This window comes from Lutra lutra, chromosome 1, assembly GCF_902655055.1.
Source record: "Lutra lutra chromosome 1, mLutLut1.2, whole genome shotgun sequence".
NCBI classification, from domain to species: domain Eukaryota; kingdom Metazoa; phylum Chordata; class Mammalia; order Carnivora; family Mustelidae; genus Lutra; species Lutra lutra.
In genome coordinates, this window is record NC_062278.1 from 165,950,396 (window position 1) to 165,974,235 (window position 23,840).

At 54.8% G+C, this 23,840-nt stretch overlaps 1 protein-coding gene across 5 annotated transcripts in view; it reads right to left on the bottom strand.

Annotated features, from left to right (window-relative positions):
- IQSEC1 (IQ motif and Sec7 domain ArfGEF 1) overlaps positions 1–23,840 on the bottom strand; it is a 375,511-nt gene that overhangs the window by 119,169 nt on the left and 232,502 nt on the right. Inside the window, exon 1 of one of the 5 annotated variants that reach the window (XM_047743516.1) lies at positions 2,594–3,086. The exons of the other annotated variants lie outside the window; for them this stretch is intronic. Within the exon in view, the coding sequence (XP_047599472.1) occupies positions 2,594–2,661 (68 nt within the window). The 5' untranslated portion in view covers positions 2,662–3,086. Of the gene's footprint in view, positions 1–2,593; positions 3,087–23,840 lie in introns of those variants that run through there. 5 annotated transcript variants of the gene reach the window in all.

Consider the following 23,840-nt stretch of genomic DNA (forward strand, 5'->3'; position numbering starts at 1 on the left):
CTCTGTCCATCCCTCTGTCTGCATGACTCGGGGAGTCAGCTCAGCCCTCTTGGTGGCCTCCCAACAATAGGGGGTGTGGGTCCAGAGAGCAGAGCAAGTCTCCCGGGGCCCCCTAAGCACCATCTTTCCCAGCCAAGCATGGAGGTGCCCTGTAGTTAAAGGTGCTAAGTGGGGGTCTGGGGCTAACCCAGTGCCAATTATGGGCTCCACACCCACCTGGTGGTGTCTTTGAGGGTTAGGTGACCACCCCACAAGTGTTCCTATCGGTTCTGCAATGCAGGCCTGCCCATCACCGCTGACGGTTTACCGGGCCAACAAAACACTCTCGAAGCGTTACCATGAGCCATGCAAGGCTCTATCCCATAGCCCCGAAGGGTCATTATCCCCTGTGCCATTATCCCTGCTCTGCAGACCAGGGAACTCAGCAGCGGAGCGGCTGGTCTACCAGGTCCTGTGAGGCTGTGCTACTCCTCCTTGGGCTGGGCGAGCTTCTGGCAGAGCATGGCGGGGCCTCCCAGGGCTGGGCCCCCTGCGTCCTGTAAACAACCCTTGAGGTTTCCATAGTGCCAATCCCCGGAAACCGCAGGAGGGAATGAGACACAGGGAAATCCAGCTGAGGTTGGAGGGAAAGGCACAAAACACACTCACTGTAGCTGGAGACTCACCCCCTGCCCTGGCCTGCCTGGCCGAGGTGCCAACCCAAGGAGGTCTCTCCCAGGGTCTAAAGAGGGACAGGTGGCCACTGACTCAGTTCTGGGGTGAGCTTTCCCCTCTCTATTCCCACAGCCAGCCACATCCGCGTTCAAGAGAATGCCTCCGCCTTCATTTTCTGTCCTCTTTTCCTAAAGTGAGACCTAAGGCCTATCCCTGCCATGCCTCCCACCTTCACCCACCTCTATCCAGGCCCAGAGGTCCAGGGTTCCAGACCCTCTCACCCAGCAGTGAAGACAACTGTGACCACTGTAATAATGGTTTCCTAGCACAGTGAGCATGGCTCAGGGGCTGGGTTTCCCCTTTCACTCTGGCTGCCAGGAAACTCAGCAATTTTCACCACCACAGAAGGACCTCAGGACCCTGCTTAGCTCTGTCCCATTCTATTTTTTCCCTCCTAGGTTATGACATTCTGTTCCATATTGTGCTTATCCTGGTCCTGATGTTTTATTTGATTTTTTAAAAAATTGTTTATTTGAGAGAGAGAGTGGATGAGGGAGAGAGAGCAAGCGTGCACAAGTCGGGGGGAGGGAGAGGGAGAAACAGACTCCCTGCTGAGCAGGGAGCCCAACCTGGGGCTCGATCCAAGGACCCTGGGATTATGACCAGAGCATGGCAGACGCTTAACCGACTGAGCCACCCAGGCGCCCGATTTATTTCATTTATCGTAGGTATCTCCTATAAGCAGTCACAAATATTTTGTAAAGGAAAGGAGAAAAAAAGGAGGGAAAGCTTATATAGTTTGTAAACTACGTGATGAGGGTGGGAAGAAAGAGAGAGCATCTCCCAATCCCTTACCCTTTCTAAAACCTCCCCTTAAAGTGACAAAGAGGCCCTTCGGTGATATCTAAGTAAGATGTCTTCTGAGCCCTTCCAAGCAGCTGCCTCTAAGCCCCTCCCACATGAGCTGCAGCCCCACCCAATCCCCCTCTCCAGACAAGACCCAGCCTTGCCCGTGATTGCACAGGGTCCAGCACAGGGTCCAGCACAGGGTCTAGCTCCCCACTCCTCCTTTTGAATGCCTTCAGCAGGTGCGGGGGCTGGCGTGCACAGCGGCTCTGGGCCAGGCACAGCTTCCCGACCGTCCAGCTGGCCAAAGGGGAGGGACAAGAACAAGAGTAGCAGTAATCACACCTGAGACTTACCCAGCGTGGGCCTCCGGCCAGGCCCTGTTCTTTGTACACCACCTCCTTTAAGCCTCCACTAATCACGTAAGGATCTGCAGGTGGGAAGCTTTGGCCACAGAAATGAGGCCACTTCGAGCTGCTGATAACGCCAAGGCCAGTTTTAAATTTGGGAGGCCTGGTGGCTGCGTCCAGGCTGAGTTCTCAGCCACTCGGCAACTGCCCCGGACAGTCGCACGAGATCGTCCCATGCAGCACACTGAAGGAACGAGTGGGAGCCCCATTTTACTGATGGGTAACAGGCTCAGAGAGGCTAGGGGACAGAGCCAAGGTCACTGGGCTGTGCCCAGTGCCTGTGCGTTATGTAACAAACGCCTGTTCCCGTGCTCGCTGGGGAGTCTGCCAGCCATACCCTACCTGCCCCTGGCATCCTCCAGTGGCCACGTCGGGTCCCAGCCAAATGCACACATGCTCCCCACTACTGTTCCATACTCCCATCTCCCTCCCTCCCCATTAGAGACTCTGAGTTTCTCCGGAGGGCACCAGGCATGACCTTTCCTGCCGTCCATCCCCGCTTCCTCTAAGCTGAAGCTATCCCCGAGCTCTCAGAGTCCGAGCAAACCAGCCAGCCCAGTACCCAGCCTCCCCTCCCAGCAAGTGATGGCTGGGTAGAGCCGCGTAGACGCGCGCGTGTGCGCGCACACACAGACAGACAGACAGACACAGACACACGTGCGCTCATGTGCGTCTCCAGGTACCTGAGGGTCCTCACGGAGATGCAGTACTTCCACATAAGGTTCCAAACGGCGCTGCCACCACCCTTCATGCCTGGCTAGTTGGGAGAGCCAGCGGCTGAGGGACCCACGGCCACGGCCCTCTGACCCTGGTCTCCTCCCTGTCGGGGGCTGGCTGTCTTTGCTGGCTCTCAGGTCACTTCCTTCTTCATGGTGGGAAGAAGAAAGACAAGGCTAAAAGCCAGGGTGGAGGGGGAGGTGCTGGCTCCCCCAGGCCACTATAAGTCCCAGCCACTGGCCTTGCTGTCCCTAGGCCAGCCTCTGTGCGCCGGCCTGTCCGGCTGCTTGCAGACCCTCCTCCTGGCCAAGTGGCCGAGTGGCCCTCTCGCACCAGACCCCGTGGCTTCGGCACAACCTTGCGCCTGCCTCCTGCCAGGAGACAGCGGTGGCTGTGGGCCAGGGGAACAGTGAGTCACTCGGGGCGGGTGAGGGGCGTCTGCCCGGTGAGGGAAAGTGCTGGTCCTGTGTCCAGAGGCTGGCCTGGGACGGGAGAGGCTGAGCCCGAGAGGGAGGGAGGTGGGCGGGGAGGTGAGGGCGGGGCCCACATCCTCCCCATCTCCCCAGAGGCCTAAACCCAACACCCGCCCACAGCCCGGCCCACCGCAAGTGGCAGGCCAGGCACTGGCCAGGATAGGGAAAGGGGCTGCTCTGGCGGCTTGGCTCCTGGGGGTAACCAGGAGACAAAAGAAAAACAAAGTCACGGAGGCTTCCTGGGAGACTAGCTGGCCCATGAGGGTCTCCATTTGCTGGGAGAGACACAGTTCCCAGACCTGGCCAGGCCACTTCCTTGCTGTGTGACAGACAATGTGTGTGGCTGGCCCCCCACAGACCTTAATTTTCCCTGACCACTTTGGGCTCATGGAGTCCTGGGCACGGGTCTAAGCTCTCCACAGGGCCTGAACGAACACATCCTGTCCCCCCAATGGTCTTATTTGTGAAATAGTTTTGATCATCGGCTCTGTTTGATATGTGAGGCAACTGAGGCACAGATGGGAAAGTCACAGCCCTAGAACGCAGGGGAGGCAGGCTTTGTGCTGTGGCAGTCTGGCTCTGGGAGCTGCATTTCTGGGTGGAGGGGGGGCAGGGGGTTTGGGGCCTCTGAGTGGCCGAGGGGCGGGGGGGCTAGGCCTGAGTGGGGTCTGGGGCATTTCCAGACTGGGGTCCCAGCTGGAGCCCCCACCCTTGCTCCCCACCCCCCACCAGCTGCTCCTGGGCCCGCCCAGGGCAGGCAGCTGGGGCTTCCCAGGCAGAGCCCCCAGAGACAATGACTCACAGCTCAAGGTCAGTGCTCACAAACCTACTTCTACCCACCCACAGCCCCCAGGAAGTTCCCCAGGGTCAGGTGGGCCCATATCCTCAAACCCTGCGAGGCCCTGGGTATAGAGCTGTATAGCTACGGGCAGCTGCCAGTGTCATTCTGTCCTGTGCCCATCAGGGCCCCCATTTCACCTATAAGGAAACTGAGGTTCAGAGGGGGCATCACCTACCCACAGACAGGGAGGGTGGTGCTGGGCCCGAGCCTGGGTCTGCGGGTCAAAGCCTTGCTCTGTCCTTGGGCCCCTTGCCCTGGTCTGGGCAGGATGTCCAGAATTCCAGCCTGATTCCCACAGTGAGGATTAGCAGCTGCATGCTTGTCCGTCCCCCAAGCCAGGAAAGAACTTTTTCTCTGAAAGAAGCATTGGCTTCTACAAAGGCCGTGGCCTCCCTGGAGGGCTCGGGAACACCAGTTCTCCTCTCCTTATCATCAGAAGCCACCACAGGGGCCCACTACCTGTCATAGGAGCTCCTCCACAGCACCCTGGGGAGGTGGCTGCCCAGCCCTGGCTTGAACTCCCCTGAGTGATGGGACGCTCATTACTTCTCAAGGCTGCTCTTCCATCCAGAGCCTCCACTGACCTAAGGAAATTCTCCCTGGGGCAGAGCCTCACTTCCTTGGGCCGTACAGAGTGGGACTTCCATTCAAGAGTTTATCTGGTCTGTCCTACTGGTGGAAGTTTTCTCAACATCTTCTGTGGGTGGAGGCAGTGTCTACGTCTCCTTCATGTCTATCCACAGCATCCAAGGACTCACTCCTCCATTCACATATCCATACCTGGCTCCCGTGTCCCTTCCCTCTTCCCTTCCAATCATCCACCCACCTATCCTCTCCTCTTCCTTCCATCCATCCCCTCACTCACTCCCCTCTGGCCTGGGCTGAACCTGGCTCCCCACAGGGTAAAGAGCAAGAACACGTGATCTCAAAGGGAGGTGTCATTTTCAGGACAGGCGGCCAGATCCCCGTTGGGGACACTTCCAATTCCCTGTCCTGGAAGACACGCCTGCCTCCAAAACCTCTGGAGGGTCCCAGGCCTCTCTCTTCTTCCCCTGGGCTGCACCCTCCTATGTGCCCCTCCTTTCCAACAACAGCACACTGGGGCTTCCCACCCCGACTTCACAGATGGGGAAACTAAGGCATGGGGAAGGGATGGGTGCGGCTATCCCCAGCAGCCAGGGCATCGTCTGCTTCTCAGAAGCCTGCTTCTTTGGCCTGATGGGTGAGGGGGTGGGGGGCACCCATGAAGGGTTAGCAAAGCCTCAGGGAAGAGCTTGAGGGTGTGAAGGAGTTTAGTGTCTCCACCTGGGGTGGGGGGCACACCCTCAACCATCTCCCACACTCCCCCACCAGAGGCCCTTGAAGATCTGCTTCTTGAAGGTGCTGGCATCCCCTCCCCCCACCGCTGGCAGCCTGGTCCAGCCTCACACCCGAGCCGTTACATGTCCCCCATGCTGCTCCCCAACTTTGTGGGGTGCCAATGGCACAGAGACTGTCACACGGTGGTGTGAGTGTGGCAGTGGCCTGGGGACGTGCGGCCCCCCCCCTTCGCAGCCACTCTCATCATGTCCTCTCAACAGCATTGGGGGGGTGGCTGTCACCATCCCATTTTATGGGTGAGAAAACTGGGGCTTCTGGTGCTCCCACCAATGGTGGCTTGTCCCTGAGAATGGGGGCAGACTCCTTCTTCACCTCTGACTCCCTTGTCTCTAACACTAGTCATCCCATCTCTCTGAGCCTCAGTTTGTTCCTCTGCAAAATGGGAACAAGCATCCTTGCTCTCCTGGCCACGGGGAGGAAAAAGTGATACCAGGTTCACAGAATCAGGTGGCCCTGGGTGCGGGATTCAGCCTCTGAGGGCCACCTTCTGCAGGACCTTCAGCGAAGCTCACGGTGGCGGTCATGACAAAAGCCCCTGGCCCGGGGATATCGTCCCTCTTTTTGCCCCTGTAGGACAGAGGCAGCCACAGCAGGAAGAGAAAGTGAGGTAGGTCTGTGTGGAAGCGTTCCCACCCTCGGCTCTTCCCTCTCCCCAGCCACGCAGCCACGGGCCAGACTCAGCGGAGAGCTGGCCGGCCCTCCACCCTCTGTGCGGTGACTCACATGGCCCGCTGGGGATGAAGTCACTGCCGCCCCGGCAAAGAAAAGGATACATTTGTTCCCTGGGAGATGCTGATGCCATGGTGAACTTGGTCTGTGAGAGCAGGACGCAGCCCAGGGCCTGTGCTCTCTGGAGGGACTTAACCACACCAACAGGGAGGGCAGGGGGAGGAGACGCTCGGTGTAGGGGGAGGGGACCTGAGGGGTAGGAGGTGCCCCTACTCTGCAGGCCCAAGGGAGGGTCTGTGAGCCTCCTTCTAGCCTCCCCGCCAGGCCAGGTTTGTCACTTCTACTTGCCTGGAGAGAAGTGTGTGTGGTCTCGGGGCTCTGAATGTCCCCCCAACCGCTGCCTCTGACTTCTGCCTGTCTTGGCCACAAAATGGTCACTCTCCACTCTATTCCCTGGTAGTAGACTGGCAGTGACAGTGGGGTTTAGAAGGCCAGACAGGGGCTCCCTCCCCGTTCTCTGGATCTCTGTGTGGCCTCCCCAGGGCTGTCTGGGCCTTCGGCCCATCCCCCACCGTCCATCATAAGCTTCGTTTTAAACCCAACATCCTCCTTGTGGCTGGCCATTGCCTACTCCTGGCCAAAGCACAGTAAGGCAGGCAAGACCCTTTGCTGTCTGCCACCCACATCAAGCTTCCTGATCCACACAAGCAGTCCCTGCTCCAGGCACACCCCAGGCCTCTCGGCTCCGAGACTTCTGGCTCTGGACAGGAGTTCTGCATCCCTGGGCCTATTACTCTCCCAGTGCCCTACAGATGGATTGCCTCCTCTGCTCTGGGCCCATGGAATGAACCAACAGTATCCCGTGCCCCCGTTCCCTGTCTGTGGCCAGTGGGAGACCCTGGCGGGACAGCAGGAGGCAGAAGAGCGAGGCAGTGGTCAGGGTATCCGTTGCCCCTCAGCAGCCACAGTGCCTGGCAGGTGTCCCTCTGTACACAGCACTCTCTCTCTCCTGTTCCACGTAACTGCCCTCAGGCTCTGGGTTGGAAGGCCTCCCCGCTGCAGCCCCAGTGCTACTCCTTCCCCTGGGTTCTCTCTTAACCCTACTGCCATGTCTGCGTGCGGCCCCACTGTGGCCAGCACTGTGGACAAATATTTCTAGGGAACCCTTGATACCCTGCCCTCCCCACCAAGGCCACCGCCTCTAGGAAGCCAATTATTCCTGTGTTTGTTCAGCATGTATGGACTGCCTTGTTAGTGCCAAATACTCCTCTTGGAACTAGGGAAAAGGACAGGGGAGTCAAGCAGAGATGTTGCTCTGGAGGGAGGAGTAACCGGTCCCAAGCTGATAAGCTTTCCTGGGCTCCTTCCTCTTCCGCCCCACATCCTCTCTGGGCCCCGAGCCTCACACTACATGGACATGGCCTGTGTCCGCGTCCTTTCCCTCCCAGCCCTGAGACCCCACGGACAGCAGGGAAAATATCCACGTGGTTTAGCTCTTTCCACACTCTGCCTCACTCTGAGAAGTGGCGCTCCCTACTACCTCTTTTTTTTTTTAAACAAATTAACAAATGGAGGTTCAGATGCCTTGTCCAGAATGATCTCTAAAGCTGTACATCTCCACCCAGCTCCAAAGGCAAAGCTCTTTCTCCTGCTTCATGCCAAAAACAAAATGAATCACCCATCATTTATATCTACAGACTTCTAGTGGTATCCAGAGCAGGGCCAGGCTGAGGCAGCCGCCCAACATGTGCCAAGTTGGCTGAATGTTTAAACCCTTAACCTTCCCGCTTCTTAAGCAGCACTTGCCTTATGTGGAGGGAGTGCTGGGATGTCCCTATTTTCCAGATGGAAAAATGGAGGCCGAAGGTGGTTAAGAGTGTTGGGTCATGCAGGACCACTGTTGAGTTCCCAAGCCAACAGATTTCTACCATCTTGCCTCAGGCCTTGGAAGCCACTAAGAGCTCAGGGCACCGGAAGGGATGGCCACTGACTCAGGCTGGGTGTTGGGGAAGATGCCAGAGAAGAGCTTTGCCATGTCCATCTTGGAGAACACGAGGCACATTGTGTCCAAGCTCCTCACTTTGTCTGCTGGGCAGACAGGAAACTGGGGGTGGGGGGCAAGGACAGAAGCAAGGACCAGGGAGCAGCTGATGCTCGGACCCCGGAGGTAGCCCAGATGGTGGGAACAAATGGCTGGAGCCTAGGAACATTCTTGAAGCCAAGCCAGTAGGGATTGTAGAGGGATGTGCTATGGGGTGAGAAAGAAGGGAGAGAAGGAGGTGATGCCTGGGTTGCTGGCCTGAACAATTGGGGGATTGGAAGCCCCACTGATGGTGATGGGAACATGAGGATGGCTGGTGGGGAGAGGTGTGGGGGATGGCCAGGTGGGACAGAGGGCTGCAGATCATGCCATCTAAAGGGACACTGTTGCTCAGTAGGAATAAGGCTCTGGATTTTTTCAGAAATCCAGATTTTTGCCCAAAAGCTCCTGGTTTTTACGTGCCTGCAGTAAATTTAAACTTGAAATGCCATGTTAGGGCTAATCCCATGCAGGTCAAATCAAGTCTGTCTGTGGGTGTCTGGCCCGCAGGTCACATCTTGGACTCTTCGTTCACTGAGCTGCCATGTCCAACGGGAAGCTGCCCCTGCCTGGTCCAGCACCCTGTGGCTCCTCACAGCCCTTAGAGCAGGGGAAAATCCAGACTCAAGGGTAGATGCGGAGTTGCTCATCGGTTTCTCTTGCCCTGGCAAACAATTTGGCCCAGAGGAGGAGTTAATGAAGGAGTATCTGCCCAATGAATGAACAACCCTTTCACTTGAGCTGTCTGCCTTTTATCTTGTAAATGAGGAAGCTAAGCCCAAAGGAGGGGTGTGTGCTGCCTAGGGTGAGATCTGGGGCAGGACCTGCTCACGTCCAGCCTGTGTTTGTCACCTGCCCCTGAGTATCTGGGGTGAGGGTGGCGGATGGGTAGGGAGACTGTTGTGGAATGTCTCTTCAGGACCTGCTATGGGGGCCTGACTGTGGGACCGATGAAGCCCCAAAGGGCAGGGTCTGACATCGACGATCAGTCAAACTGACAGCCAGCCCTCCCGGTTGCTCTCTTCTGGGACTTGTGAATCTGTTCCCTTTTGGGCCTGGAGAAGGCAGACGGTACCAGGGACTCTCAGGGGTTGCGGGCCCACCTGCCACATATGTAAATCAGACAGTGGAGGCCCCAGTCCCGCTCCGCAATGTTGGAGATGGAAAAACAGAGTCACAGAGGTGTTAAGTGACTTACTTAAGGTCACACAGGGAGCAGAAGGGAGCAGAAGCAGAAGATCTGGGACTCTGAACACAGGTTCTAAGACCTTTCCACACCACTGAGCTGTACCAGCCATGGGGTTTTTATAAACCATTCCTCCCCCGCAACCCCCCCCAAACCTCCCCTCAAGTGTCCTCATCCACAAACGGGGAGAGAACAAAACCTGCCTCAGGGGGCATTTGTGAAGATCAAAGCCATCGGAGGAGCCAATGTTGTGTGAATGTGCTTTGAAAGTTCTAGGAAGGATCCTGGACATAAAGCAATGCTCTTCTGAGCTTCTAGTCTCTACAACTGTGGGCTGTGGCCATCACTAAAGCTGCCAGGGAGAGAGACGTTTCACTCTCACCCAATAGTAATACTACTACTGGGTGGTTATTGAGGGCTTACTGTTGCTGGGACCCTGCATGTGATGAGCTCACCAAATTCCTAGGCCCATCCGTGGAAGTGGGTGCCACAATGATCTCATCTGTAGAGTGGGGAAACTAAGGCACAGAGGGGTGCACTAACATCCGTAGGGCTACACAAATAGGAAATGGCAGAGCTAGGATCTGAGCCCAAGCAATTCTGTTCCAAAACACATTATAACCACTACGCAACATGAACACATTATAACCACTACGCAACATGACTTTCCTGCTCTGGTGGGGAAGTCCCTCTCTATGCCTAACTTAGATCCCACTTGCTGCTGGCCTTATGCATTCCCTAGGTTCTTCTCAGGCAAAGGAGAAGAGCTGTTCCCTGGGACACCCATCCTGTGCTGAAAGGCCTAAATTCTTTGGCCCCTGGCTCCTCGCTTCCTAGGTCTTGGCACACAAGACAAGGGACCCCAAATGGGAACCCTCTCCTTGACTAATCGTGCCCACACATGAAACTCACTCAGAGAACTGGTGAGGACTCAACCACCCAGGACCTCATGTCCTCCATGGCCTTCCTGCCTCCTGTCTTTCTCATCTGCACCCCCCACCCCAACCCTGTTTGGCTCAGCCCCCTGGCTGAGTCTCCCCTGTCACTTTCCTTTGCTCATAGACAGTTCTTAGCTCTAGCCTCACCCCACCCTTCTGATGCAGACTCTGTGGACATGCTGGTATTGCATCTAATACTGCTTAATATTTTCCCTTAAAATCAACTGGCTTAAAATATCCAGCCTGGCTTCAAACAGAAAGTCTAGTCAAGCACCCCGATCTAACTCTAGTTCATAGCAACTACGGGAGACAGAGGAACAGGTGAGATGACACCCGTGGGGTAAGCGATCAGCCAGAAACGGAATGTGGGAGGTGCTAAAGCGTATGGCCCGGTTTCTTCAACAAAGGAACGGCAAAGCCGGAAAAGGACGGGGAGGTTCTAGACATATGGAGACTCAATGGACCCATGCAGCGTGTGGATCGCATTAGAATCCTGATTCAAACACAGCGATTATAGAAAGGCATTTTTGGGGACCATCTGGGAAAGCTGAACACATGGAGGAAAGATGAAACACACCGGGCAAAGCCGGGACATCTGGCACAGGTAGGTGATTCATGGCGGGACCCTACTGTGGGACCCTGGGCAGTTGCTCTCTGCCTCCAATCAGATCTCAAATTTCCAACAACAGTAAGTTAGAAACAATGCACAAAACACCCAATTTGCTCTTGAATACATTCACTTTAAAGGGAAACTTTATACCACTCCCCCAAATGGAAAACTACTATCACTTGCTGTAAGTAGAAGGTTACCATGAAAACAAGACAATGTTATTCAATTTCAGGCAGATACTGTTTCCTGCCAAGGGCGCCGGGCTTAGAATCTGCCCGGTCTTTGTTAGGAAGCAGCTCTGGGAGAGAATGAATGCACTCTCAGTGTGGGTCCTGCTGTATGGGGACGTGGGCCTTACAAGGTAAGGTCCGTGAAACACATTTTTTTCCTGCTCTTCCTCCATCAGGGAGGGGAGCCGTGAGGACCCCGGGGAGGCAGGGCTACCCTGCCTGGTAATTCCCACAGCCGAGAGGTCTTAGCTGGGGGATGCCGAGATGGCGTGGCGGCTTGGGGCTTTCTGCCTCACAGCTTTAGAGCCGGGCTCGAGATGAAGAAATGGAAGCCCAGAGTGGGTTGGGACACTGCCCAGGGTCACTTGGCAAGTCTGCGGGGGAAACTGGGAAGGACAAGACTCTGGGTTTTCTGACCTGCAGCCCTCTGATCGTCTAACCTTTTTCTTGGTCATGGATATGGATTGAGCACCTACTGTGTGGCGGGCACAGAGAATGGGGAGGGGACACGGACGAACGAGATAGAGTTCCAAAGAGTTGACATTTAGAGGTGGGGCCAGAGGAGACAAACACTAGGCAAAAGATGAGATCATTTCTGATGTTGTGGAGGGTGATAACGAAAACAAAACTGGGGGACATGGAAGATGACAAGTAGGACAGGATGGTGCTGTGCCAGGCAAGGCAATCAGGGAGGGCTTCTCTGAGGAGGTGGCATTCCAGCTGGGGCCTGACAGACTGGGATGGAGGCAGAGGGGGTAATCTGGGGACACAGGGCTCCAGAAGAAGCCAGAGCATGAGTACTGTGGACCAGCCTTCAACAACTCCTGACACTTTTTTTAAACTTTGTATTTTGAGTTAATTTCAGATTCCAGCAAAGGTGCAGGAATACAAAGAAGACTGTGTATCCTTCACCCAGATTCCCCACCTGTTAACACTGTATCCCATTTTACTTTATCATATTGTCTCTCTCTTTCTCTACACATACACAAATACGAGCAAGTGCGCGTGCATGTGCATGCGCGCACGCGCGCGCACACACACACACACACACACACACACACGGCCACACCACACACACTTTTATTTTTTTTCCCAGAATAATTTGAGAGTCAATTGCCCACCTCAAGCCCCTGCTACTTCAGAGTGTCTGTCCTAAAACAGGACGTTTTCTGATACAACCACAGTACAGTTTTCCAAAGTCAGGAACATTCACATTGATTGCCTAACCCTTGGATCTTATTTAGAATTGCCAAGGGACCTAATGATGTCCTCTCTGAAGAGACAGTCCCTAATTCTCAAGCTTCCTTTACGGATATCCAGAGGAAAATGCATTCTCAGGGCAGGCTTGCAAGGAGAACACCCAGCCTGACCCTTTAAAGCGGACGGCGTGGCAGGTGGATGGCTGGCTCAGGGCCAGCTACGGCCCGGTGCAAAAGGAAAAACATGCATCTTGATAACATTCTTGCCAAAATAGCGTGCTCTATTTTGAACCAAGTGAAAAAGTTAATAAGACTTTAAAATTAAAAAAAAAAAAGATTATATATATAGCTTCACGGTTTGCTCTCTCTCTGCACATCACTGTCGACCCTCAGAAATCCACCCTGCAGGGCACACGGGGTGGAAGAGCCTAGAAACCAGGTACCAGTCTTTAGGTACAATTCTGACATTTTATTTACTTGATTACTGAATTCTTTTTGGTGCCTGCATAAATTCTGTGCCCGCAGTGAACACCTGCCTTGCTTCACCCAGATCCCAGCCCCAACCGCCACACACCAGACACGCTGGCTCTGCTGAGTGGACAGACGGTGTGTGCACACCTTGCGTTTGGCTGTCTTGAGATAAAGCTGAGAATGGGCCCTTGGACCCACGTCACAGATGAAGAAAGAGAGGTCCTACAGTAGTTCACCATATCAAAGTATCACACACTAGGGAGCTTAAACAACAGATATTAGTTTTTTGCTTTTTAGTCCTGGGGCCTGGAAGTGTGAGATCAAGGTGTCTGCAGGGCTGGTTTCTTCCAAGGCCTCTCTCCTTGGCGTGTAGATGGCCTCCTCTCCCCGTGTCCTCAGGTGGGGTATTAGTCAGGGTCCTCTAGTGGAGGAGAAGCAATGGATGTGTATGTATGTGTGATTCACTGTAAGGAATTGGGGTATGTGATTAAGAGGGCTGACAAGACCCCAGGTCTGCAGTTGGCAAGGTGGGGATCCAGAATGCTAATGGTGGGTTCCAGTCCAAATGCTGGGAGGCTCAAGGCCCAGGAGGGGCCAAAGTTTCTGTGTGAGCCCAGAGGTAGGCCTCAAATACAGCCAGGCAGGTAGATCTCCCTCTTACCTGGCCTTTTTGTGCTACTCAAGCCTTTGACTGATTAGATGAGGCCCACCCATGCTGGGGAGAGCAATCTGCTTTGTTCAGACTTCCAAAGCAGATGGTAAGCTCCTCCAGAAACATCCTCCCATGTACATTCAGAATGATGGTTAGCCAAATATCTGGACACCTGTGGCCCTGTTGAGGTGACACATGCATTTAATCATCAGACATGGTCTTCCCTTGGTGTGTGTCTGTGTCCTAATCTCTTTTTATAAGGACTCTAGTCATACTGGATTAGGACCATCTTTGTGATTTCATTTTAACTTAATTGTCCTTATAAAGACCCTATCTCCTATACAGTTCCATTCTGAGTTACGGGGGTTGGAATTTCCACATATGAATTCAGTGCAGGGTGACAGGGGGAGGGGAGGGGCACCACTGGCCCCGTAACAGGCCCTGACAGGAGAAGGGACCCAGGTCATAAGCTCTGGGGCCCTTCCTAACCTCCCTCCCATAGAGGGGGACCAGCCTCTCTCACACACAGTGCAGTGCTGCTGGAGATGGGGGGGAGACACAAAGGTCTTGGTGGGAGGTGGAAGCCATGGGGTCTCCAGAGGCATCTTTCTAGAGATCCTCCCCCAGCCTCCCAGCAGGAGATGGCCTGAGCTGGACCAATCAGACCCTCGCCTCAGACTTTACATCTGGAGTGGGGGCCTTTGGCTGTGGGCTTCTTCATAGCAGGGAGCCTGCCCTAGGGGGCATGGGGGTCCTGCTCTGGGTCCAGCCCACTTCTTCAGCTTCCTCTGAACTCCTGAGAGCGGCACCTAAGTTCCCTTTTGCTCTAGCTGGCTGTGGGCGATTTCTGTTCTTGCCACTGAAGAGCCTATCGGATCCAGTGTTCCCACACGACCACTCTCATGTCCTTTTCGTGCCTTTTCTGCCCTGGGCACTGACCTCCCAATGGAGGTTTTTCCAACAGAAAAACCTTCTTCACTCCTGAAGACCCATCTCAGTTCCACAAGAACCTTCCTGGCCTTTCCTGTTGACATGATCCTTCCCTCTCTTGAATAATAACCCTATTTTCTTCAAACTTCTTTCATTAATAAGAAGAAGACCTACAATTTATCAAGAGCCAACTGCGTGCCACGTGGTTTCACGCCAATTAGGCACTGTTTTAAGCCCTTCTAAGCTCAGGACTGGGCTGTGGAAGGACTGGGGAAGTGTGTTGGATGGTCACTGTGGCAAGTCTGACTTCCTAAGATGGCCCCATAGGCTGGGCCAGACCTTGCGACTCTTGGTCAGGAAGTGGGGTGTAAGTTACCTTCTCTTGGACATGGAAAGGACCCTGTGATGACCCAAGGAGTGGACTGCCACAGAATTGAGACCTCATGACTTCTGAGGCCTGATTGTGAAAGCTGACACACCATCTATAGGGCTCTCTCTCTCTAGGAAACTGCTAATTCTGGGAACATAGCCACCATGTCATGAGGAAGCCGGCACCCCATGTGGAGACCCCATGTGAGTGGGTTGGTGCGGGAGGCTTCTGAGGAATGCAGCCTCTCGTCTTCCAGAAGCCCCATCTGATGGGAGTAGAATAGGCCCCGGCCAAATTGGAGATCCATGGGAAGATCAAACATTGACATTGTTTGAAGTCATTACATTCTGAGGTCATTTTTTTTTATACAGTCACGTCTAGTGGAGCAGTTACATGGAGCCAGGAAGCCTTAAACAGTGCAGACAGGAAGTGAAGCAGGGTGGCCCAGTGGGGTCCACCTCTTGGGTTGCACTGACCACATTCTGTTACCTCAAGGAGGCCACTTACCCTCTATGGGCCTCTGTTCTGTTGTCAGAAATGTGGGGAAAATACAGTATCTATTTCATAAGGCTGTTGGGAGGATTAATGGAGACAACATATAAACACTCAGGGAAAGTAAGGAATAATAGTCATAATTATTATCTCAGGGACTGGCCAGATTGGACTCCCAGTCAGCTGGACCTCAGAGCCTGCACTGTCTCCCCAAGTCACAGAGCACCTGGGGTCTTGCTGCCATGTTTCTCCTCAACAGACCAAACTTCCAACCAAGAGCTGAGGTCTGGGACTCTGGTGCGTGTTGGGGGCAGCCCGGTACCCCCTAACCAGCCCCAGAAGTTCTGCCTGTCTGGCTCCCTGGGCTGTGCCCTCAAAGCTGCCAGCCCACAGAGTTCACTCACGGGTGCTAAGGCTTAGGGAGTGCTCCCCAAAGGGAGTTTCTTCACGCTGTGGTTTTGATACACCTGGCCTTGGTTATTTCCAGCAGATGTGGTCAGTGAGACCTGCCCATCAAGAACTAAGCTGACAAGTGGTCTCACCTGGAGTAACCCTACATTTGTAACCAGACATCTGTAGTATGCCCAGAGGTGAGGCTATACATCAGCCCGGGGGCAGGTGAACACGGGGAGTTATAATCACTCTTGAAGAATCCCTCACTCCAAAGGACCTGGAACTACACAGACCGAGGGAACAGCACATGCATGTCTCACCCTCCACTTCAGGAAGCCTGAGGCTGCGTGGAGCTACGGGTGGAGTCGCACACCATTTACAGTGCTCTCTCCACTTCCTCTCTGTCTCTTGCTCTCCTTTCAACATTAAAAATAGCATCTGGTTTTTAATACCGAGTACAGGCAAGCATGTAGAGACGGGGGACTCTCACCCACTGCTGGCGAGGATGCAACACTGTTAAAACCACTTTGGAAAGCAATTCCACAAACCTCAGTGAAGCTTAAGGGACTCATATACCGCCCTGGTACAAACCCTACAGAAACTCCCCAAAAGGGAGTGAGGAGGCATGTGCAAGATGGTTTACCATAACCCTGCCTGTAACAGCAAAAGATGGGAAGCCACCTAATTCATCAAAACAGCAAATGGATGTTGGCACAATGGCATAGACATATAAGGGAATACTATACACCAATGAAAATAAATGAAGGAGAAATATACATGGCAACATGGATGAAACTCACCAAGAAATGCTGAGTTTCAAACAAGTTGCCCCTTGAAGAACTAGATAGCTGTACACCTGTGTTCACAGCAGCATTATTTCCAATTGCCAAGAGGTGGGAGCAAGCTCAGCGTCTACTGACGAATGAATGGATAAACAAAATGCAGTCTCTACATACAATGGAATATTATTCAGCCTTAAAAAGCAAAGACAGTCTGTGATCCACTCCAGTGGATGAACCTTGAGGACACTGTGCTCAGTGAACTAAGCCAGCCACGAAAGGGCAAACGTTAGATGCTCCCACTTACACGGAACCTAGAGTAGTCAGATTCAGAGACAGGAAGTAGCATGGGGGTTGCAGGGGCTGGGCAGGGGAGGGAATGGGGGTTGGTATTTAATGGGGCCAGACTTTTATGATATCCTGGAGACAGATGGTGATGATGTTTGTACAACAGTGTGAACGTACTTCATGCCACCAAACTGGACATTTACAAAACAGCTAAGATGGTAGATTTTAAGTTACGTGTACTTTACCGCAATTAAAAGATTTTTAAAAAGCAAGTTGCAGATTACATCATATATCTGAAGTCTGAAAACATAAAACAGCCTTTTGGTTAGCAGAGTTCTAAGAATGTGCATGGGAAATAGATGAAACAGGATGGGGGGGCAGCACACTACTTAGCTTGAGCTCTGGGGGAGTGGGGGCTGGGATGGGATTTGAGTGCGGTCCACAGGGGCCACCCACCACACTGGTGAGAGTTTATTTGTGAAGCCAGGCAATGGGTATAGTACTGTCTACGTTCCTTGCACCTGTTTCTTAAACAAGAGTACCCTGTGGTCTGCTGGGCTCTGGTGACTGGGGGGAGGGTTCTGTGTCCTTCCACAGTGGCCTCTTGGCCAAAGCTGAAGAGCTCCCCGGGGCCACCATCCCCCCAGGCGGAATGCAGAAGTGCCCTACGAACATTATTTCATTCTCTAGTTGAAATAAGCAGCTCCACTCCTCCCCCCAGCCCCAGCCTTTGACAGAGCTCCAGGATTATTTTACATTAATTTAAGATCCCTAATGAAGAATAATTAACAGCTTCAAGGGAGCCTGGCACACCCTGTGTTTAGAAGTGGTTAATTATGCATTGTCTGCAAAACATCCTTTTCATACTCTTAAGTTTTGGGCCGCTGTTTTAAACAACGGAATATGGCATCAGGAAAAAAGCCAAGAGGTTCTGTTTGCAAAGCCTTCCTGGGGGGGGGGGTGGGTCTGTGTGGGCCAGGACAGCCACATTTTCTACGCCCCTACCAAGTGCTTTCCCTGAGTTGTCCTTTGTCAATCCCCACAGGAGCCCTGAGGGGTGGGCTAGCACCCCTCCCACATTGTACAGGGGCGGGCTTGGAGGGAAAGTGAGTTTCCAAGCACTCTGCCGGGATGAAGTGTGACCATAAAGCCAAGTTCTTGTCTCCCCTGACTGGTGTGTCACCATTATTTATGGTCACTCCCTGGGCATGGAGAGAGGCCTGAGCATCTCATTTGCTTTGAGAAGCCCCATTAGACTCCTCTAGCAGCAAGGGGCCTCCGCAGCCCTGGTAAGATCCTGATGGTCCCACCGACAGGCCATGGGACTCTGAGCAAACTACTCCTTCCTGTACCTCAGTTTCCCCTCAGCAGGAAATAGGATAATCACATCCCCCACTTGTTGAGGTTGCTGCGGAGTTGGGGCTTGGGGGACCTCACATGTAGTGGGTGCTCAGTGAACCTCAGCATTATCGTCACCTACACTGCCTTCCTTTCTATACTCATCTCCCTACAGGTACCCTACGTGTCAGCCTCACTTTTGGCCATTTCTGAACCATGCCAGGCTAGGTCCTATTTTCTTATGTTTGTTTAAGCTGTGCTCTCTGCCCTTCCCTGTCTGGAAAAAACCCACTCCTACAAGCAGCTCAGATGCCACCTCCTGCAGCAAGACTTCCTTGATTTCTCCCAGACACCCTCCCTCTTGCTACTGGTAGCTTTGTGGCACCTCTATCCCCCAACTTTAGTTTTCATGGCTTGTTAGTGGGTCTATTCCCCTTGGAGGCTGGGAGCTCCTTGAGGACTATGTCCCATTTGATTCTGGGCTGCAATAGGGGCTTGGGAAAAGAGCCCCAACGCTGAATATGAACTTCCCAGGGTGGCCCAGAGGCCAATGGGACTGTTACCAGCTCCCCCTGGAGGCTGAGCCAGGCTGCTCACAAGGACCATGGGACTCCCAGAGATGACACTCAGCTTGTCCTTCCCTCTCTCTATTTCTCCTGGGGTCCTCACTGTGTGCAGCACAAAGCCCAGCCCTGGGTTCTGGACCAGAGTCCCTGGCACCCCCTCCTAGCTCCATGGTCTTTTGCTACCATCTGAAGACATCCGCCCTTTGAAAGCTGCTGAGTTTTTTCCCCACATGCTTTTCCCCTTTCCCTGAAACACCCACCTCCTTCTCAGCCCTGCCAACCTCTCATGCTTCATTGCCTGCTCACCTGTCACCTCCTCCATGAAGCCCTCACACACTACTCCTCTGTCAATGATCTGACTGCGACCCTACCTTTCTTTTCTTTTTTTTTTTTTTTTAAAGATTTTATTTATTTGACAGACAGAGATCACAAGTAAGCAGAGAGGCAGGCAGAGAGAGGAGGAAGCAGGTTCCCTGCTGGGCAGAGAGCCGGATGTGGGGCTCGATCCCAGGACCCTGGGATCATGACCTGAGCCGAAGGCAGAGGCTTTAACCCGCTGAGCCACCCAGGCGCCCCCAACCCCTAACTTTTCCACCAGAGTCCCTGTGGTGTAGGACTGTGCCTCTCAGGCCTCCCTCCTGCTCCAAGGCCCTGGTGTGCGTGCATGGCCTCAAGCTGAGGAGCACTCAAGAGAGACTATCTTGGAACAAGAGGGACCTAGATCCATACCCTGTAGCCCCACTTACTTGGCTGATCGCCCTGCAGTTTCACTCAGCTCACCTGCTCAGAGTGGGGGGGCTTGATGCCTCTTAGCAGTAGGGCTGAGGATGAATGATCCTGTCTAGGGCTCCACCCTCCAACCATCCCTCGAAAACTAACGGCCAGAATGCGCCAGGTGCCCCAAGGCGGTACAACAAACTCCCCAGGGGGCGGGTGGAGGCTGGGCCACCTGCACTGGGTGGAGATCCCACCTGGTGGGGCCTTCCGCTCAGATGCTGCGGTGCTAATTAGATGCAGGACAGGCCTCTTTCCCTGGCACCCACCCAAGAGCAGGGACTTCCTTTCTGAGGCTGCCGTGAGACCCTCGGGGCCCGCCCCATTCGGAGAAAGCCCCTGGAAGAGAAAAGAAAAGCTCCCACGCTTTCCCAGGGCTGCTCGCATGCTAATAGCTGTCGACTTCACAGAGTGTGAAATCGGGAAAAACTAATTCCCTCAGAATAGCTGGTATTCGGGTTCCCTCCTCCCAGGTCTTTCATCCCGTGCCGTTTTAAGGCGACCACGGGGATGGCCCACCATGCCCTTCCTGCCAGCCCAGGCCCCAGCGTGCCTTGGCCAAGGTGTGCGTGCCGACACAACACATGTGTCAGGTTTGTTAACATTCGGGCTCGTGGTCTGCGGCCTGGATCATTTCAGGGAGCAGTCCCCAAATACCACTAGTGTCAGTTCCAAACACCGAAAGATGGGGAAATTGGGGCTCAGAGAGGGCAGGCAACCCGTCCAGAGTCCCACAGCAAGGGATGGGTTTGAACTCTGGTCTCCTGACCTCCACACCAGGGATCCCTCATCCAGCTTTCCCAAACAGGTATCAAATTTCTGCTCGGGATGTAGGCAGTCACACCTGTGTATCACACGAGGCACCCATTAGGCGGAAGGAAACCAACCGTGGGAGGGCCAAGCTGCCCTCCTTTGGGGTCACACCTGCCCAGGATCCAGTCCACTCCAGGACCGATCCCGGCAGCAAGAAACAATGAAACCCAGCACTGGACTGTCGAACGCTTTTGGGGGTGAGCACTTCCCTGCAGAAAGCCTCCCTCAGGGCTGGAGGGAGAGGAGAGTACAATTAAGCTGAGTTGCAAAGTGACCCATGGCAAATGCCCCCACTGTTCGTGGCCAGTGGCGGGGACCCTGGGCTGACCTGAAGAGGCCCTGCAATCGGCAGCCTGGGGCGTGGGGGGGGCCCTCACCTCACAGCCCGTTGCCTGGTGGCAGAGGTCCTCCCCAGAGGGTCCACGTACCTCTTATAGACTCCATGCAGCGGCTGCAGACACAGGAACTGCCAGTAATCCAGGCAAAAGGCCTTGAACTTGAGCATTTTCACCTTTCAGTCTCCAGCCGGACCACGGCAACTCCTCCACTGGGACTCGGAGAGCGGTTGGGGGGAGCTGGGGGTCTGGCCACTCCAGCCCACCCTGGTCCCGCCGCAGCCCCCGCTCACATGGCCCAGCCCTGCCCAGCCGGCTCCTAGAGCACACGCCTCCAATACAAAGAGCAGCGCGCACAAAAGCCTAGCAACTCGTTGGTGCTGCTCACCCGGGGCAGTCTCAGACTGCTGCTGTCTCTGGCGGCTGATTCTTCTTGGGGTTCCCCTGGGGGTCCCAGGGGCAAACCGAGGCAGCCCTGGCTGTGCCCAGTGGCAGGGGCCCCCGGCTCATCATCCTGGGGGGCCTAGATGCTGGGGCTCTGATGGCGGCTCCAAGCCACTTCTTCCAACCAGGCCCTGGACACCCTGGACCTCACCCGCACCTGGCTGGGCAGTCGCCCACCCTGGCCTGTCTGGCCCAGAGTGGCTCTGGCACCAAAGACCCGGGCGTGAGGCGAGGAGGGGGCAAAATGATGGACCAATGCCGACCTTGAGACCCAGATCAATTACGTTTGGTGGAATCCCGGTCCGGCCAGTGTGAGAGAGAACTCACCACTTAGCCACATGGTGTGGGTGGGAGCAGCTTGACTCTGAAAGGCAGGCAGAGAAAGACTGACAGGGCCGGCGGAGCCGTTGCCCAGGCAACGGGGACACATTGATAAAATCTAAAATGGAACCTCGATGACAGCTGCTCATTGGCTGCCAGGAGGGGACTCCTGTCGCTAGCAAGGGAGGGCGGGAGGGAGAAGGGCAGCGGGGCTCAGGGGCCGGGGCCAGCCCCCGGGCTGTTGGGCAGGAACAGGGGGGTCACAGGCAGAGTGGGTGGCTCTGTGGCCCCAGGACCTGGCAGTCACAGGCGACAGGAGCAGAACCACAGGGCCTGGCCTCTCTCCCCATCCCTGCCAGTGGGTCCTGCTTCTGCTCTGACCGCTCTAGGGGTCATTCCCAGCACACCAGCCACAGGGACCTTAAAATGTCATTCTTCTGCTCCACACCTCATGTGGCTCCAGGCCGCTCTCAGAATAAAGGCCAAACTTCTGACCCATAGACTGGATCCCGCTGAGCTCTCTGAGGCTCCCCTTCACGTCTCCTCAACAGCCTTCAGGTCTTCCCATGCAGGGCTCTCTCCCAAAGGAACCCCTCCTCTGGGGAAGTCGCTCATCAGCCATCAGCCATCATCTCCAACACCTCCTCGGAGCCTCCTTCACCTGTGACCTGTGTGATCTGCTCTCCTGGATGGGCCATCATCGGATGTGATCCAAATTGTTTCCTTGTTAATTGCTGCCCTGTGCTGGCTGCGGCAGGAGCATCTCCCCGACATGTCCCAGGCAGGGTCCCTGCCTCTCTTTTTACCACCCATCTCCCTGCTCAGCCCCACGCTAGGCCCACCATGGGCACTCAGTCCTCATCTGTGAAAGGATCGGCGGATCTTGGGTCGCAGAATGGGTCTTAGCACCTGACATGCCCTCCTACGCACAGCACGCTCCCCGCTCTGCTACTCCAGGTCCCTGATTTGCTCAACATAATTTACACGGCGATGGTCCTGTGGCCCTCCCCTGCTCCGGGATAAGGGAACAGAGGCTCAGGAAAGACTCTGGACCATGCATGAGGGGTGACCTCCAGAAGATGGCAGCCTCAGAGGGATGCTGGTGCTGAGCCAGGCTGCCAGGTTCCGGGGGCCAGGTGTGGAACCAGGAGCCCAATCCCCAGCCCTGAGCTCTGACAAAGCCAAAGAGCAGAGTCACCTGCGCCTGGAGGACATTCACAAGCATTGGGACACATAGCACTTCTGGGGGGGTGGGGCTTTTGCCCCACCTGCTTCCCCGCCAGGGGCCACGTGGCAACATCTGGAGAAATCTGGGGTTGCCACGACTGGGGAGGGGTGTGCTACTGGCATCTACTGGTGCGTAGATGGTGCTCAAAGTCCTCTGCTGCACAGAATGGCCCCCACAATAAAGAACGATCTCTCTCTAACTGTTAGTAGTGGTGGAGCCGAGAAACCACGCCCTGGAGAGTAACTCGCCCAGAAATACCTCATCATGGACAGTTAGAACTGGAAGGGCATTCGAGATGGCTCAGTCCAAGGCTCCTCTTGTACAGACAGGGAGTGTGAGGCCCAGACGGGCAAGGGCACACCCAGCATCATTAGTCTGGGCCCAAGCTGGGTCCAGAAAGCCCTGCACTTTCTGGGGGGCTGGGGAGAGGTGGGCCGATGGGGAAGGAGGGTGACGGTGGCCATGTGCCAAGGGTGAGGAGCCTGTCTGCCTGTTTGTGGAGGTAGCACAGGCCTCATGAAGTGCCGTCCCGCCCCTCCCCTCTCCCCCGACCAGGACATCAGCTTCCCTCTCACGCATGTGGCAGAGGAAGCCGGCTATGCCTTTGAAAGGAGGCAATTGCTGGCTGGGACCTTTGTTTTTGAATTCCCAAGCTGTGAATGAGGCCTCCAGAACCTCCATTGGATGGGTGGGCAGAATGGCACCTCCTCCACTGGGGCCCAAGGGCCAGGTTTCCCTGAGGCTCCTGCAATGCTGCCACACAGAAAGGGCACGGAGGCCAGGCCAGGTGCTGGTAGGACAGGGTCAGGGGGGTCTGGGGCCTGGGTCTGGCACCAATATTCCTCTGGTCTCTGCATCTCAGTTTTCCTCATCTGTGAAATGAGAACATTGAGCCTGGCTCCGCCTCTGTCCCAAGGCTGCCGTGGGGGTCAGCAGTCAGGATGCATTGGGACTGTGAGATCAAGGGGTGGGCGAGATCCCAATTAGCATCTGTCTCTTTTCTGTTCCTTAAATAGATCAAGCATGTTCTACCTCAGGACCTTTGCACTGGCCACCCTAACCTCCTGGGTGCTCTTCCCCTTCTGGTCTCTGGTTAGATGGCCCTTTCCTGACCACCCTCCTATCACTCTCTATCCCCTTTGCCCTGATTTATTTTTCTTCACAGCACTTACCACCACCTGATACAACATTTTAAAACCGGATTCCTTTGTTTGACGCCTGTCCCCTGACGCAGTAGCTCAGCGAAGGCAGCCAGGGGCAAGGGCCTGCTTGCGATACTGCTCACCACAGTATCGCAAGCACCCGACACCCATAGGTACTCAGGAAACAAGGGCTGGGTGGAGGAGGGGGAAAGGGCAGAGCTGAGGAGTCTTGCTATCTGCTCTGACCCCTATCTTGGTCCTCCGGGGCTGT